Here is a 15,121-nt window from a genome sequence, read left to right on the forward strand (position 1 = left end):
TGTCGAGAAAAAAAGAAAATCTCAATTCCAAGTCGGGTCTTTTGCCCTGGTTCCGTGATTAAGTATTTCACTGTGGTGCGCGTCCTCGCTGTTTAAACAAAACAAGATGTCTTTCGAATCATCTCGATACACGGAGAACCTGTAGCCACGCAGACACTGCTTGGGGACTCGCTCGCTGGATTTCGTGACGACCGGTTGTGCCCCTGCGATCTCCGAGGACAGCGTAGCTCTGGCCGACTGGGCTCGCCTTACGCCATCTCCTGACGCCGATCACCGACGACCGCGCAGCTCCGGCCAACTACTCTTGCTCTACGCCATCTCCTGACGCCGACAAGAGCTCTCGCCAGTGGCGCCCCCTCCTCGGACTCCTGAGACCGTGTCCATCTTTCCTATCTTCTCCTAACTTCCGTCGTTCGCTGTCGCTGCGCCTCGCTCTCTCCTTCTTCTCTCTCTATCTGTTTACCTTTTAATCCTATCCTTTTAATCCCTCCTTTACCCCCTCGTGAGCTACTGCTGAGGCGTCCTCCCCCTGAGAGACAGTTACTGGCCTCACTTTTTTTTTCATTTAAAATCCACCCCCCCCCCCCCTCACTCTGCACTGTTCCTTGTGTATACCGCACACGCAGGCGGCAGGCCTCGCGCTACGATCAACAAGGAAGGAAGCACAGCGTATAAATAGGGATGATCCGCTTCGACGACGACGCTGCTTCTCCGTGGTGTGCTCGGTATAAACAAGCGGTGTATGTGGCCTGTGTGTGCACCAACACGCTCCGAGTGGGTGAACGAAGTTGGTTGCGAGCACACGTGGATGTACAACTGTCTGCAAAGCACACTCGACATCGATAACCGAAGACGGGTGGTTTGGCGAGGCTTGTTTGATGTGACCACGCGTGTACACATATGGGTTCAGAGGGTAGCGCGGCGCCTCGAACATTGGAACCGACTTCTATTATCAGGGATTCGGGAAGCGCTGAAAGTTAATACTTTCATTATGTTTGAAGGGCTAAATTAGTTGCTTTCGTTTTTTTTTTCAGTCGCTGACTTCCGCAAAGTTGAATAGCTTTGTAACCGTATATGAAAAATGAAATTTAAATGGAAAGGCGAGAAAAATAACAGCAGCAAAAATTATCTACCTGTGTTGAAATGGGAGTAGAGTTCCAAAATCCATTAGACGTGTATACATGTGTTTGACATGAATGAATCTAAATTACACGACAATCCCATTTTGCTGCTAGTAAACTTTTTCGGAGCAAAAATGATCATTTCAAGAGGTTGCCCCTCCCTAAATCAAAAAGGGCCCCCCCCCCCTCCCTCGACGTATTACAACGACGTCTTACAATGCTCTGCGCGACGTCTTCAAAACTAGTTTTTTTTTTTAGAAGCATTGGCTTCACGTATATACTGAACGCAGTCACAGCGTAAGTGCAAAACTCTGTTTATGCGAAGCGCTACAATAGTGCATATCTCCTTCAGTCTGCATGTGCGATAGGCGTGGGCCACCATGCCGTACCTACGTGGTAATCTGCATTTAATTCCTCCATGTTACTTCTGTAAAAACAATTCAATGTGTTATATATATATATATATATATATATATATATATATATATATATATATATATATATATATATATATATATATATATATATATATATATATATATATATATATATATATATATATATATATATATATATATATATATATATATATATATATATATATCACACCTTCATTTAGATCGAGGAACTTAACTTGTAACATGCCGCGCTTTTATATTCCAGTGCCTACCGCATGGTAGCAAAACTGAGGCGGCCACGCTGCTATTCTACCCAATGATGCCGTGACCTGCCTCACCAATGAAAGAAAAAAGAAATGCAGCGCAGTAGGAGACGTCTTTAGTGTCACAAAGGTGCCCGCTACACGGCGGTGGCGAACACGCTAGGCGATAATGCGACACACTGTCTTGGCTCCTCGACTATTATTTTCCTCGTCTGCCTCGCTTCTCACCTGCACGGCAGACAGGACGAGGTGAGGACAATTTTTAGAACGTCACGGGAGCGTGGACTTCACGCGGGAAAGAGACCCCCCGCCGCCCGCCGTCTCATTATCCGCCGCGATGGTCCCACACCTGTGTGTACACAGCAGGCGAGGCCGTGAGAGGAAGCACCACACTGGCACAGAGAAAATAGCTGTAGAAGCTGCAGAAGCCGCAGATTCAGCGGCGGTGTCTGCAGACGTAACGGCGAAGCTCGCGAAAGCAGAGTGAAGGAAGAGTGAACACCACCTCCTAGCGCGTGTGGTAAATAAAGCTGGACGTGCACGCCAAGCATGCCACAGGAGCCCGAGCTGTGCCGCAATTTTTGTGGAGATGACTGTTTGTAGATAGCCCCGTTGACCGAACGGCGCATCTTCTTCACACCACGACTCAACCCGGACGAAGAAAAGAGAGCAATTTTTGTGGAGATGACTGTTTCGTAGATAGCCCCGTTGACCGAACGGCGCATCTTCTTCACACCAGGACTCAACCTGGACGAGGAAAAGAGAGCAATTTTTGTGGAGATCACTGTTTTGTAGATAACCCCGTTGACCGAACGGCGCATCTTCTTCACACCAGGACTCAACCCGGACGAAGAAAAGAGAGCAATTTTTGTGGAGATGACTGTTTCGTAGATAGCCCCGTTGACCGAACGGCGCATCTTCTTCACACCAGGACTCAACCCGGACGAGGAAAAGAGAGCAATTTTTGTGGAGATCACTGTTTTGTAGATAACCCCGTTGACCTAACGGCGCATCTTCTCCACACCAGGACTCAACCTGGACGAAGAAAAGAGAACGAGTGCATAAGAATGCGTGACGCAAAATGCGTCGCAAATAAACAGCGAGATGGCCGCCAGCAGGGAGCAGGAGGACATGCTTGTCTGCAACCGGAGGACAACGACTGAGAAGCCGAGCGGTCCGCGAAACAGGACGAGAGAAAGAGGTGTACTAGAGAGGAACGACAACAACGAGCACGCGCCGTGTCTCTGGCACGGAAGAAGAGAGCAATCGAGACCGCCTTAGTTCAAGCGACGGCGATCCTCTTGTCCGGGCCGTCGCACAACGCAACAGCAGAGACCGTTTAGATTTCGCACGCGGCGCGAAGCGAGAGCGCGTGTCTTTTGAAGCCTCTGAAAAAGTTCCCCTCGCGCCGAGAAAACGACCGAACGCTTCTCTCTCGGCATGCATGCATGCACGCCGTTCACTCCGCTAAGCCTTATCTTCTACGCGCGGGCGGCTACTTCCGCGCCGACCGTGCTTCGCTAAACAATGGGTCCGAGACCAGAAAGAAATAAAATAAAGAAAGGGGCATTTGACAGAGAGGCGGTCGCAATGAAGTTTGGAGGAGAGGTTCAAGATGGAGGGCGAACGCCGTCGCTGCTTCTTCCGATAAGACTCTCCGCGACTTGTGTCTGGCCCTGGTTAGCTTTGCGTCCGCTACGCGGAGGTCTCTCTCCGTGATGACGCTCTGGGCGGGGACGTCGTATGTATATATGGACGAGAATGAAGTTCTAATAACACCGCTGCTGCTAAAACGTACGCATGCCGTGTCACAGGAGTGGGAAGGGAAACGCACCCACTATTAAATATCGCCCGGCGACGTTTCGTGCGAGTCTGTGCGCGGATGAAGGCACGCATGCATACGCTGTTTGTGTGTAAAGAGCCGAGTAACCCGCTTCGAGTTGCTTAGTGGCACTGAGCCGTATATGTGCGTGGTGCGATTACCATTGTTAATAACGTACGCGATCAACGACATGCAAGCATAATTTGAAGATGATATTAGACTCGTTTGGGTGGCAATATAAATTTTTCTGAGAATTCGTACTCTGCGCGCATAGAGGCGCATTTGGAATGTGTCGGAAAGCATTACAACTAGAATTCCGCAGTTTTGCGTATTGAAACCCCGATGTTCGGAAGCACACGATAACTATTACAAAAGCACTTAAAGGCAAACTTTAGATAAGGTTGGTGGGAATTATGGAATTTATTACTCTCGTATTAATCCAATTCTTGCAAAATACTCTGCCGAAAAATAACAGCAACACCAAATTATCGCCCAAGCACCAGGAACTCTATAGAGGTGCTTAACCATATGCATAAAGGTTAGAGGTGCAGTCTTGGTGTTTGCCACTGGATTAATCCCGACAGTTCATTAAAGCCTTTCGCAAATATTGGATGAAAAATTCGGCAGATCCCACGTATACCTTGGGAATCGATGTTATGCGAAGAATGCGGATGTAAGGTGAATGTGTTTCAACTTTTTTTGTTGAGCGAGGCGTTATGAAGTGGCGCTCAGTATATGTACAAATCCACGAACACACATACGGCAAACCGCCGCATATGTTTTATATTAGAACCCCCGAAGGGGTAAGCGGATATGAAGCGCTGATGTTTGCGCTGGGGCTCACGAGGATGGTAGCCCTCAACACTGTTGCACAAATCAACCTCAGCGTATGGCACGTCACTGCAATTGACGTCAATACGACATGACGGCTGTATGGTATAGGAGTACATATGTAGTGTTTATAAAATTGGATAGCTAGTACTGTTACCAGAATTGACGTTTCACGAACATTAGTGTCTATTCGCAAAGTATTTCCGAGACCTGGTGTGGCTCTATGGTAGAATGCTTAATTGCCACGCGCAATGCTGGGGTTCGTTTACTGCTGGGACACCGTCATTAATTCTTTGCATTCGTCTGGTCAATGCTACCTATGTCAGCTTTTTCCTAACGCTCAAGCGTTAAGTTTACCCATGTTCGTTCTCGTCGTTCCTAGGTAGACGTAGTATGTCTATACCTGTGGAATATGAACGCATACTACTGGCAGATACCCACCCCAGTATTGTTATGCCAGCGAGTCCTCGTCAAACGTCCGTGCCTCTGAAAAAGGCAATCTGGGTCAAGGCCAGCCCGCAGTCCGCCTGGCGCGATCAACTCGACGGCGTGAACACGCGCGGCGCCCCTCTGGCCCACGTGCATTGAGTCAGCTGCGCACGTGACAGCGAGCCGGCGTCCTCGTGTCTGGTGGTCTGACGCATGGCGCGGCGACCCCATTGGAGGAATCTGCCCGGACGACCAGCGGCGCTTCTGATTGGACATTTTGGTTGGACCCGGTGTAAATAAAAGAATCCCTGCGGCGCGTCGCGATCGGCGGTCCTACGAGAGAGGAGTCCCCATGTCGGAGAGCCGACATGTGTGTGAGTCGGCGGTCCTACGAGAGAGGAGTCCCCATGTCGGAGAGCCGACATGTGTGTGAGTCAGCGGTCTTAGGCGAAAAGTTGACCTATGTATTAGAGAGGAGAGCTCGGCTCTTCGAGTCTCTGTCGGCCCCAGTGCCGAAATTGTAACGCCTCTTTATATATGCTGTACATAAACCTTGTTTAACTCACCGTCGTCTCGTCCGCTCGTCTTATCAGCTCTGCGCAGAAGCAGTCGCGAGCTGATAAACGTACGCTACCAAACGGCTGGTGACCTTCCCGGCGGAGTTGGAAGCAGTGGTGCCTTCGGGACCGTGTTGGCGTCGCCGTCTTTCGCAACAGTGGTGGCTTCGGCGGGATCGGTCCGTCGTTCGCAACAGTGGTTGGCAGCTGCGGGATCGACCGGCGTCAGCGACATCGATGCGGTGAGTGCCTGATGTTTTCCCCTCAGTTCACCAGACTACTCTAGCTCAGGTTGTAGTAGTTTAGAGAAGGGCTGTGTGAAGCATTGAAGGGAGCTTTGATCGTTTCAAGCCAAGTCGAAGCGCTTTGAAACCAAAGTTAATGCGGAGGGGGTAAACACGGGAGTGTGCAAAATTGCTTGCGCGTCTTGCTAGTAGGCTTATAGTGGGTACGGCAAGTAGATTCTTAACAGGGGCAAACAGCAAGAGGCTAGTGTGAACGATGGAGAACCTTAAAGTGAAGGAACTCATCGAAATTTGTGAGGAACTCGGCATTACTTTGGGCCGTGCGAAACGAAAGCAAGCGATCCTTGAGATCATGAAGGATGAGGGAGTGTCGGCTGAGGAAGTCGATGAGGCCTGGGTGGATATCAAAGCACGCCGCGAGGAGGCTGAAAAGCGAGAAGCTCGCGAACGTGAAGAAGCTGAAAGGCGAGAAGCTCGCGAACGTGAAGAAAGGCGAGAAGCTCGCGAACGTGAAGAGGCGGAAAGGCGAGAAGCTCGCGAACGTGAAGAAAGGCGAGAAGCTCGCGAACGTGAAGAAGCTGAAAGGCGAGAACGTCGCGAGCGCGAGGAGGCCGAGAGACAGGAGCGCCTCGAGATGAAACGAATAGAATTGGCAATCCTACAGTGTTCGCAGGCGCCTAGCGCAGCTTCTCCGACGATTCAGGTCAGCGGTATTAGAATTCGGGATCAACTGCCACCGTTCGTAGTAGGCGAGGACATGGCGAAGTATCTCGTCAAGTTTGAACACGTCTGTGAGCGAAATGCTTTGGAGCAGTCTCTTTGGGCGCGGAACCTGCTAGCTCTTCTTCCCGGCGAAGTGTCCGACGCGATAACTTGCTTGTCGAGGGAAGCGTTTGAGAGCTATGACGAGGTTAAGGAAGTGCTCTTGAGACGTTATAAGTTGTCACCCGAGGCTTTCAGGCAAAGGTTCCGGTATGCTAAAAGGGGGAATGAGTCACACGTTGACTTCGCGTTTCGTCTTAAAGCCGATTTGATTGAATGGCTCAAGGGCGAAGGTGTTTTTGACGACCGCGATAAAGTGGTGGAATGCGTTGCATTGGAGCAATTCTACCGCTGCATCGAGGAGGATGTCAAACTTTGGCTGCAGGACAAACTTGGTGAAGTACAGCTAAACAAGGCAGCAGAGTTAGCTGAGGAGTATTATACTCGCCGAAAGTTGCATAGCAGGGCAGTGCGCGTTGAAAAGGATGAAAGAAAAGAGGGCTTTTCAAAGAAACCTGATCAACGGAAACCCGTTCCGCACCGTAATTTCAAAAAGGACCCGTCTCCTACGAAGGACAGTGTAGGGGAAGGGCAAACAGAAGCGGAGAAATCGAGTGAGGTTTCTACCACACAGGCATTAGAACCGGAAAACAAACGGAAGCCGCTAATCTGCTACAACTGCAAAAAGGAAGGGCACATCGCGAGAAACTGTCAGGAAAAGTTTGCTTTCGCAACGATCCGAGAATCAGAAAAAAACATTCGGTTGTTGGAGCCGTATCTCCAAGAAATTAGGGTGAATGAGAAAACGTGCCGAGCACTTAGAGACTCAGCGGCAACCATGGACGTTGTCCATCCTTCATTGGTGTCTCCGGATGACTTCACAGGAGAATGCGCGTGGATCAGGCAGGTCGCCGAGGAGCAGAGTGTTCGCTTACCAATCGCCAAGGTTGTCATTAAAGGCCCGTTCGGTGAGCTTCGCACCGAAGCGGCTGTGTCTGCCGCGCTAAATGATCGTTTTTCTTATCTTTTCTCCAACAACTCGGAGCAGCTTCTCAAAGAGCAGGGCAAATCGTTCTTCCCCAACTTAGAGTACATGGCTCTCACGCGATCGCAAGCGCGGAAGCTATCGCGGCAGCTTGATCTGGTTCCATGCGGTGAACTCTCAAGTGACCTTGTCGGCGGGTCGACGGAACCCCAGAAAGGAAAGTTTCCGCATGAGTCATGTGAGCAGTCACGCGAGCGGCCCGTCGCTGAACCGGCCGGCGCGGTTTCCGTAGAAAGGGGAGACGACATGGCGCCATTGAGTCAGAGCGAGAGGGTTGCAACGCTCTCGCCTGTAGCGGAAAGTTGGAGCGAGCTGCCGAGAGTTGATCGAGAGACGCTCATTCGAGAGCAGCGTGAGGATCTCTCGATTGAAGCGCTAGTGGAAAGCCAAATTGAAGCGCTAGTGGAAAGCCAAATTGAAGCGCTAGTGGAAAGCCAGAAAAACGCGGCACAAGTGCTGTCGAAGGAGCGCTACGAGAAATCGGGGAAGAAGCGCACTTTTGAAGTTGATAATCAGGTAATGCTGCTGCAGCCGTCCAAAAGGAACAAGCTTGAGGTTGATTGGGAAGGGCCCGCCACAGTATCATCGAAGCCTTGCGATTCAAATTATGAAGTGAAATTAGGAAGGCGGCCGGACAAAATTTACAACTTGATGAAACCATACGTTCAACATCAAGCGGTCGTAAATCTGTTGTTGAATGCTTCAGTGGAAGAGGAAGCAGAAAATTTGAGTTCTAGTGAGGTAATCGAAGGGGGATCGAAAGTAATCCGGGAGCAGATAAACCTAGAGCCTAGCTTAAGTGAAGGAGGACCTGAGAAAGAGGACCTGAGAAAGATTGGTTCCGAGTTTGAAGACGTGTTTTCGGACCGCCCCGGAAACATGAGGGTGATCGAACACGATATCGAGCTAAGCGGTGAGGAGTCAATCCGTAGCAAGCCGTATCGTTGTTCCCCTGTGCAACGTCGAAAGTGTGAGCCGCTCTTGGTGCCGCATAGGTATCGTCGCCTAAAAGTGGCCGGTTACTGAAGTGGAGCATGTTGCTCCACAGCGCAACTTTGACGTTCGCTAAAGAAAAAAAAAGGAAAGGTAAACGCTAATGCAGGTGCATTGAGCAGTGCGTTCCAGCTAGTAACTTCTCAACCTTTCGGTTTCTCGCTGGCGATTCGGGGCAAAATTTTGACCTCATCACGACCTGGGCTGAGCGCTCTCGTTCAGAGTAATCTCAAGGGGCCAACTTTGTGGTATTCTAATTCGTTACGTTGTTGTACGTGGGAGAAAAAAAAATTGAGTTGTCATTTTAAGAGTCTTGTGTCCCACATGTGTCTCTTGATGTAGAGGGAACAAAATTCCGATAGACACGTAGATAGGTATATGTTGTACTATACTTTGTCTGGTGTTCTGTCGGGTGACCGAAGGCACTTGCGTGTGTCGTGTGTTGTCTGTTGTCGAACCGTTCTTAGCAAGTTGCAGAACCATCGACAAGTGCTGAAACCGAAGATGGTCAGAAGAGACGAGTGAAGCTGGTCGACAAGTTGTGGCGACAAGCCAGTGGAGCTGGGATCCGTCGTCAAAAATGGGACGTGTTCCCGGGACAGTCTGGAGCTGTATTCTCCCCATGACCCTGGAGGCGAACCTGGAGGGACCTGGCGAACGAGCGCACCTGACATCCGAGCCCCGTGGAAGCAGCTCGTCTTTCCGGTGCATTGTCTGGCGGCGGGGGTGCTGTTATGCCAGCGAGTCCTCGTCAAACGTCCGTGCCTCTGAAAAAGGCAATCTGGGTCAAGGCCAGCCCGCAGTCCGCCTGGCGCGATCAACTCGACGGCGTGAACACGCGCGGCGCCCCTCTGGCCCACGTGCATTGAGTCAGCTGCGCACGTGACAGCGAGCCGGCGTCCTCGTGTCTGGTGGTCTTACGCATGGCGCGGCGACCCCATTGGAGGAATCTGCCCGGACGACCAGCGGCGCTTCTGATTGGACATTTTGGTTGGACCCGGTGTAAATAAAAGAAGCCCTGCGGCGCGTCGCGATCGGCGGTCCTACGAGAGAGGAGTCCCCATGTCGGAGAGCCGACATGTGTGTGAGTCGGCGGTCCTACGAGAGAGGAGTCCCCATGTCGGAGAGCCGACATGTGTGTGAGTCAGCGGTCTTAGGCGAAAAGTTGAGCTATGTATTAGAGAGGAGAGCTCGGCTCTTCGAGTCTCTGTCGGCCCCAGTGCCGAAATTGTAACGCCTCTGTATATATGCTGTACATAAACCTTGTTTAACTCACCGTCGTCCCGTCCGCTCGTCTTATCAGCTCTGCGCAGAAGCAGTCGCGAGCTGATAAACGTACGCTACCAAACGGCTGGTGACCTTCCCGGCGGAGTTGGAAGCAGTGGTGCCTTCGGGACCGTGTTGGCGTCGCCGTCTTTCGCAACAGTGGTGGCTTCGGCGGGATCGGTCCGTCGTTCGCAACAGTATATGCCACTGTTATTTGGAGAGTGTTTGACAAAGTACGCGACAATATTGTGACATTATCCATGTCATGCATGACCAAGGCGTCGTGTTCGTCAAACCATTTGACCCTCCCGTACTAATTTCGGTGTACTTGGAGTTAAGGGGGTGATCATGAGAGCATCCAGATGTAGGTGGCTAAATGGATAATAGACAGATAGATACGCAGATAGACGCCATAAGTGCTTGCGGTACGCAAAGAAATCCTTCGCATTTAATTTGTCAAGAAATCTTAACTGGTGTTCACCGCCAGTGCGTTCGCTTTTTTTTTTTTTTTTAGTGAATGAGGGGTGTGAATATGTAGTGTGGGTTCGCTTTCCCAACTTCTGTGGCATGCACATGATTTTTTGCGCACACGAAACAGTGAATTTCGGTTTGGTATAGCCATATGTGTATACACACCTTACTTGTTTTAAATAAATAAATAAAAAAATAAAAAATAAGTAAATAAATAAAACGGTTGGATGATTCATCCGTCACTCCTAAGAGAGAGAGACAAGTTTATTTACAGAAATTCATGCAGTGAGGTCGGCCTGAGCGGTAGCATGCTCTATACATTGGGGGAGGGGGAGGAAAAAGAGTAACATATGACGATGGTGACGTAGAGAGGCGAGTCATTTCAAATGGAGAAAATGTTATATCCATGCATATAGTCCAGTTACTTTTAAGAAGTCTACAACCACTCTTATGACAACATTTGCACTGTTGCTGTCAGGCCAAGGGCCCAACACACTCTCGTCACACACCTCAGAGTTTAGGCGCACGCAGCCCTGTATTTGAACTGGAGAAGGAGGCAGAGATAAGGCCAGCGTTTATCAGCCAGCAGAGGCAAGAACGCGCACAAGTGTCAGGAAGTAACGCTATCTACCTGCCGCTCACAATGAGGGCACACGCGAGCGATAACAAGATAAGTGCCGGAGGACGGAATTCCCTTGAACGTATGTATGAGCAAAACCAAAATGGACGAGCCCCTTATCGAAAGAAAGCCCGCCCACTCGAGAGATGTTGGCGAAGATAAGGGGAGAAAAAGGGCGGAAAGAACGGGGGACGGGGTGAGTCACCAGATATATATCCATACCAGGCAGCCTATCTTCGAGCACTTACAGCCCGATATGAACTGTCCTGAGAGGCTGCAGTGCAAGAGACCGCAATGATCGTTCGTATATACTATATGCGTCACCGTATCGCGCTGTATATTCTTTTATATGAAACAAAAGAACACCACTTCGATTAATTATTTTCAGTTGCAATGCCTGAGAGTAAACATTAAAAAAGAAAGCTTGGATCATCTCCCGCTAAAGGGACCACGTGTAGATGCGAAGTGGCGGGCGCTAACGTTTACTACAGTGGCGGCGGCGTTGACGCTGGCGCTCATCAAGCGAACGCCAAGGCACCCTTGAGTGAATTCCACCCGCGCGATCCAGTGCTTATATGTAAGGGTTGGTCAGTGAGCGGTTGTGCAGCGTGAGCAGTCGTCTTTTACTAGCAGACGCTGCCTGCGTCAGCCTTGCGAGGTGAGCGAGGGGAGCGACAGTTTTGCGGGTGTTTTCCTGGGCCGGCACGAGCAACACCACCTAGACTGTTACGAGACGCGAGCATGCGGCACGAAACGCGAGCATGCGCAGTCGGGTTGTACGGAGGGACAGCGTTACACAGGCTAACCGAAGAGCAGCTTCACATGTAAAAGTAAATGCAGTCTGTATTTACAAAGTTAAGCGTATACGTACAAACTCGGGATCCCGCCGCGGTGGTCTAGTGGCTGAGGTACTCGGCTGCTCACCGGCAGGTTGCGGGATCGAATCCCGGCTGCGGTGGCTGCATTTCCGATGGAGGCGGAAAAGTTGTAGGCCCGTGTCCTCAGATTTGGGCGCACGTCAAAGAACCCCAGGTGGTCTAAATTTCCGGAGCCCTCCAATACGGTGTATCTCATAATGATATGGTGGTTTTGGGACGTTAAACCCCACGTATCAATTACGTACAAACTCCGATAGCGCGTCTGATTGATTGGATGAGCTTAATGCCCTCGAAAAAGAAAGTCACCAAATATGCATACATGTACGGTAACCTGGATGGCGACTAAGATGGGAAGCGGAAGGAATGTCTATCCTCTGACTGACGACATACCACTCGTGCTGTTGACTTTATTTGAAATATAGTGATAATAGGCGAATAAAAGCGCGAGCGGACTTTTGTGGGAAACATTACTTCTCGAAGATGCGACGTCGTACGGTCCTGCCATTTGGCATAGAGGAGAAAATGCTTGGAATGAAAGGAAGGCTACTTAGATGAAAGACCCCGTCCGTATTTCTATGGTTCTACCTCCCAAAATCACCGTATGACTATGAGGAACGCCTTAGAGGAGAGCTCCGGAATTTTCGACCACCTGGGGTTCTTTAACGCGCACCCAAATCTAAGTGCACGGACCTCTACCATTCCGCCTACATCGAAATGTGGCTGCCACGGCCGGGATTCGATCCTGCGACCTTTCGGTCAACAGTCGACCATACGCCTAGGCACCGATGAAAAGACACCCCCTGAGTTGAGAGAATTCGCATACGCTTTGGTCATACTTGCATAATCTGGTATATAAGTGGCATTGGCAAATGTATCTTGGAAGCTTTCCGATGTATGTGATGAGAAAGAACATTCGAAGAGTCAGCTTACGCCCTAATAATTAAAAAAAATATATAATGATCTATTTTTTTGCGAGCCTTACTTGAAAACTGCGTTTACGATGCTTTCGGTCAGGAATGTCTTACGCATCACGTTCATGATAATTGCACGCAGGGTGAGAAAGCAAATACTTCGTAAGCGAGAAAACAGGCAAGAAAAAAATAGTAGAGGTAATTGATTGATATGGGAGGTCACATATCAATCAGGTGCCCGAATAATAATTTAACAGTTAAAGTGGTCAGATACCGTCCGCGGTTGAGGCAGTATTGACGGCGACACAATGCAAGAATGCTCAAGTACCTGTATATATTTACGTAATTAGGTGTCCACAGATGTACCCCAGGATGTCATAACCAACCTGCAGAGTGACGGCAGGTGAAGCGACTTCAACACACTATGTATCGTGTCTCCTTTTCGAAACCTGGGACCACTTGAGACCATCTGGGGTTTAAAGAAAGAACCCCAGGTGGTCAAAATTTCTGGAGCCCTCAACTACGGCGTGTCTGATAATCATATGATGGTTTTGGGACGTTAAACCCCGCATATCAATCAATCAATCAATGGAAATATCGTGGTTCTGACATAGCAAAAGCACCAGAATGAAGATTTCACAGCATGACGGCGGGCTTAGTTACGCGACCGGGAAAATTAAGTGAAGACCGCGCAAACTTGGCTGCTAACCGCGGAAGAGGCAGTGAGAGCTGACGGAGGTCGCGCCTTTCCCGCAAATCCACGCGGCAGCGTGGCTTGCCTCGCCGGACCATCGCACGTCGCAAGCAAGAAAGCAAGCGCCGAGAAAAACCAACGCAAACGGCGTCAAATTCCGGTTTACGCGGGGTCCACCGCGCATGCGCCAGTTGCCGCCGTCGCTGGCTGAGCGAGAAGCGTGCGCGCAAAGCAAGCAGCAGCGCAAGCAGGCAAGCTGGTTTGTTGCCGGAGCGCCGCAAGCGCCGTCTCCGGTGGAAAACGGCACCAGCGCAGGTAGCGAGCAGTCGCCGACTCGCCGCCGTGGTTGCCTTGGGGTGGAGTGTGTTGTGTGCGTTCGGCTCCGGATGGGGTCACGGTGCTGCTGTTGTTGTGGTGCTTCCCGTGTCTTGGTGGTGTGCTCATTCGGATGACCAACGCCGGGCCAACGTGCCGACGCCGGTTGTGATATGTGCGCGCTCGATTTGTGGCTAGGAGGACTGCGAAGACGACCCATTGGATACCTGCGCGCGACGACATGTTCCGCTTTCTGAGCAAGCGCTGGAGTAGGCAAGCCAGGGCCGACAAGGCGGGCGCACCGTCTCCCAAGAATGTCTTGCCCTGCAAAGTGGTCTTACTGGACGGCACTGACCTTAGCGTCGACGTCCCGGTGAGCTAGGCCTCGCCGCCTCTCCGCCTGTGCTTTTTCTTTACTTTTCCTGCGTAGACATGCCCGTTCCCTGCCCCGCGCCGCAGTTTTTGTTTGTTCATTTTCCGCACTTCTCCCTGCTCTCTGCAGCGACAGCAACCGGTGACGATGTCATTCACGCCGCTTGCGGGGCTTGCATTTTGTGTGTGTACGTTTTCTTCGCGCGCTGTGCTCCGCTTTTAAATGCCCGCGGTTAAATAACCGCTGAACAAAGTGCAAGCGCGCGCGTCCCCTAGCTTGTCTCAAGTGCATGTAATGCCATATTGAGGACGTCGTGGTATATACTCAACTGAGGCCAAACAAACATCCACCGATGCTCTTAGTTTACAAAAGAAAAACAAGCGATCAACGCGCTAGCGGACGTTCCCACGCTCTTTCTCCGCCTTTTTAAGTTGAACACCTGGCGGGGCAGGTGCGTTCACCGTAATCTCCGCGTCATGCACGCGATCGGAACGGGTGGTCGGTGATCGCAGGTAAGGCACCGATTTCCAGCTGTTGAAACGCGACGATGCACACCGTTCCCTCGGGTGATTATTTCCTTTTTCTTATGTGTCGATCGTCCGCTTCGCAACATCTGCAGATGTGTAGACGAGGTGCACGTGGTTCGACGTTCATTGCGACTGCATTAACAGGTGGCTGTAGACGGTATGCGACAGCCTTGTGTGGATTAAATCGCACCCGAAGCAATAACATAGCACAGGGGTTACCGCGGCTAGAGGATAACGTAAGATTACCAGTTAGCACACTTTTTGAACGGAAGATAGAAGACCGCGCGCATTGTTGCTCGTTCCTGGTCGCAGCAGTTGTCAGGCAACTGCCGATTTCGGCGTTATTCCCGATGCCAACGTTTTAGGTTGCGCGACGTAGCGGGGGGCGATGGACGTTACAACTGCTGCTCTCGTTGCGTAACTCGGCAGAATAACACATTTTGCAAGCCTTCTCGTGTGGGAGCTTTTCGTTGTTTTCGACGGCGCATTTCGAAAGCTCGGATAGCGATCATCGTGCTCGCATCACCGCGTGCGTCAAGGACTGCCGCAGTGCACCGTTCATTTCCTTTGAAACGAGGATCAGTGGTGGTTTCAATAGAGC

At 50.6% G+C, this 15,121-nt stretch overlaps 1 protein-coding gene across 2 annotated transcripts in view; it reads left to right on the forward strand.

Moving 5' to 3' along the window:
- Positions 1-13,675: 13,675 nt before the first annotated feature.
- yrt (erythrocyte membrane protein band 4.1-like yurt) overlaps positions 13,676-15,121 on the forward strand; it is a 36,788-nt gene continuing 35,342 nt past the window's right edge. For both annotated transcript variants that reach the window (XM_075891106.1, XM_037412607.2), the window contains exon 1: positions 13,676-13,993. In XM_075891106.1, coding sequence (XP_075747221.1) covers positions 13,862-13,993 — 132 coding nt within the window. In that variant the 5' untranslated portion in view covers positions 13,676-13,861. The remainder of the gene's footprint in view (positions 13,994-15,121) is intronic.

Source organism: Rhipicephalus microplus, chromosome 1 (genome assembly GCF_043290135.1).
Source record: "Rhipicephalus microplus isolate Deutch F79 chromosome 1, USDA_Rmic, whole genome shotgun sequence".
In the NCBI taxonomy this organism is placed as follows: Eukaryota; Metazoa; Arthropoda; class Arachnida; order Ixodida; family Ixodidae; genus Rhipicephalus; species Rhipicephalus microplus.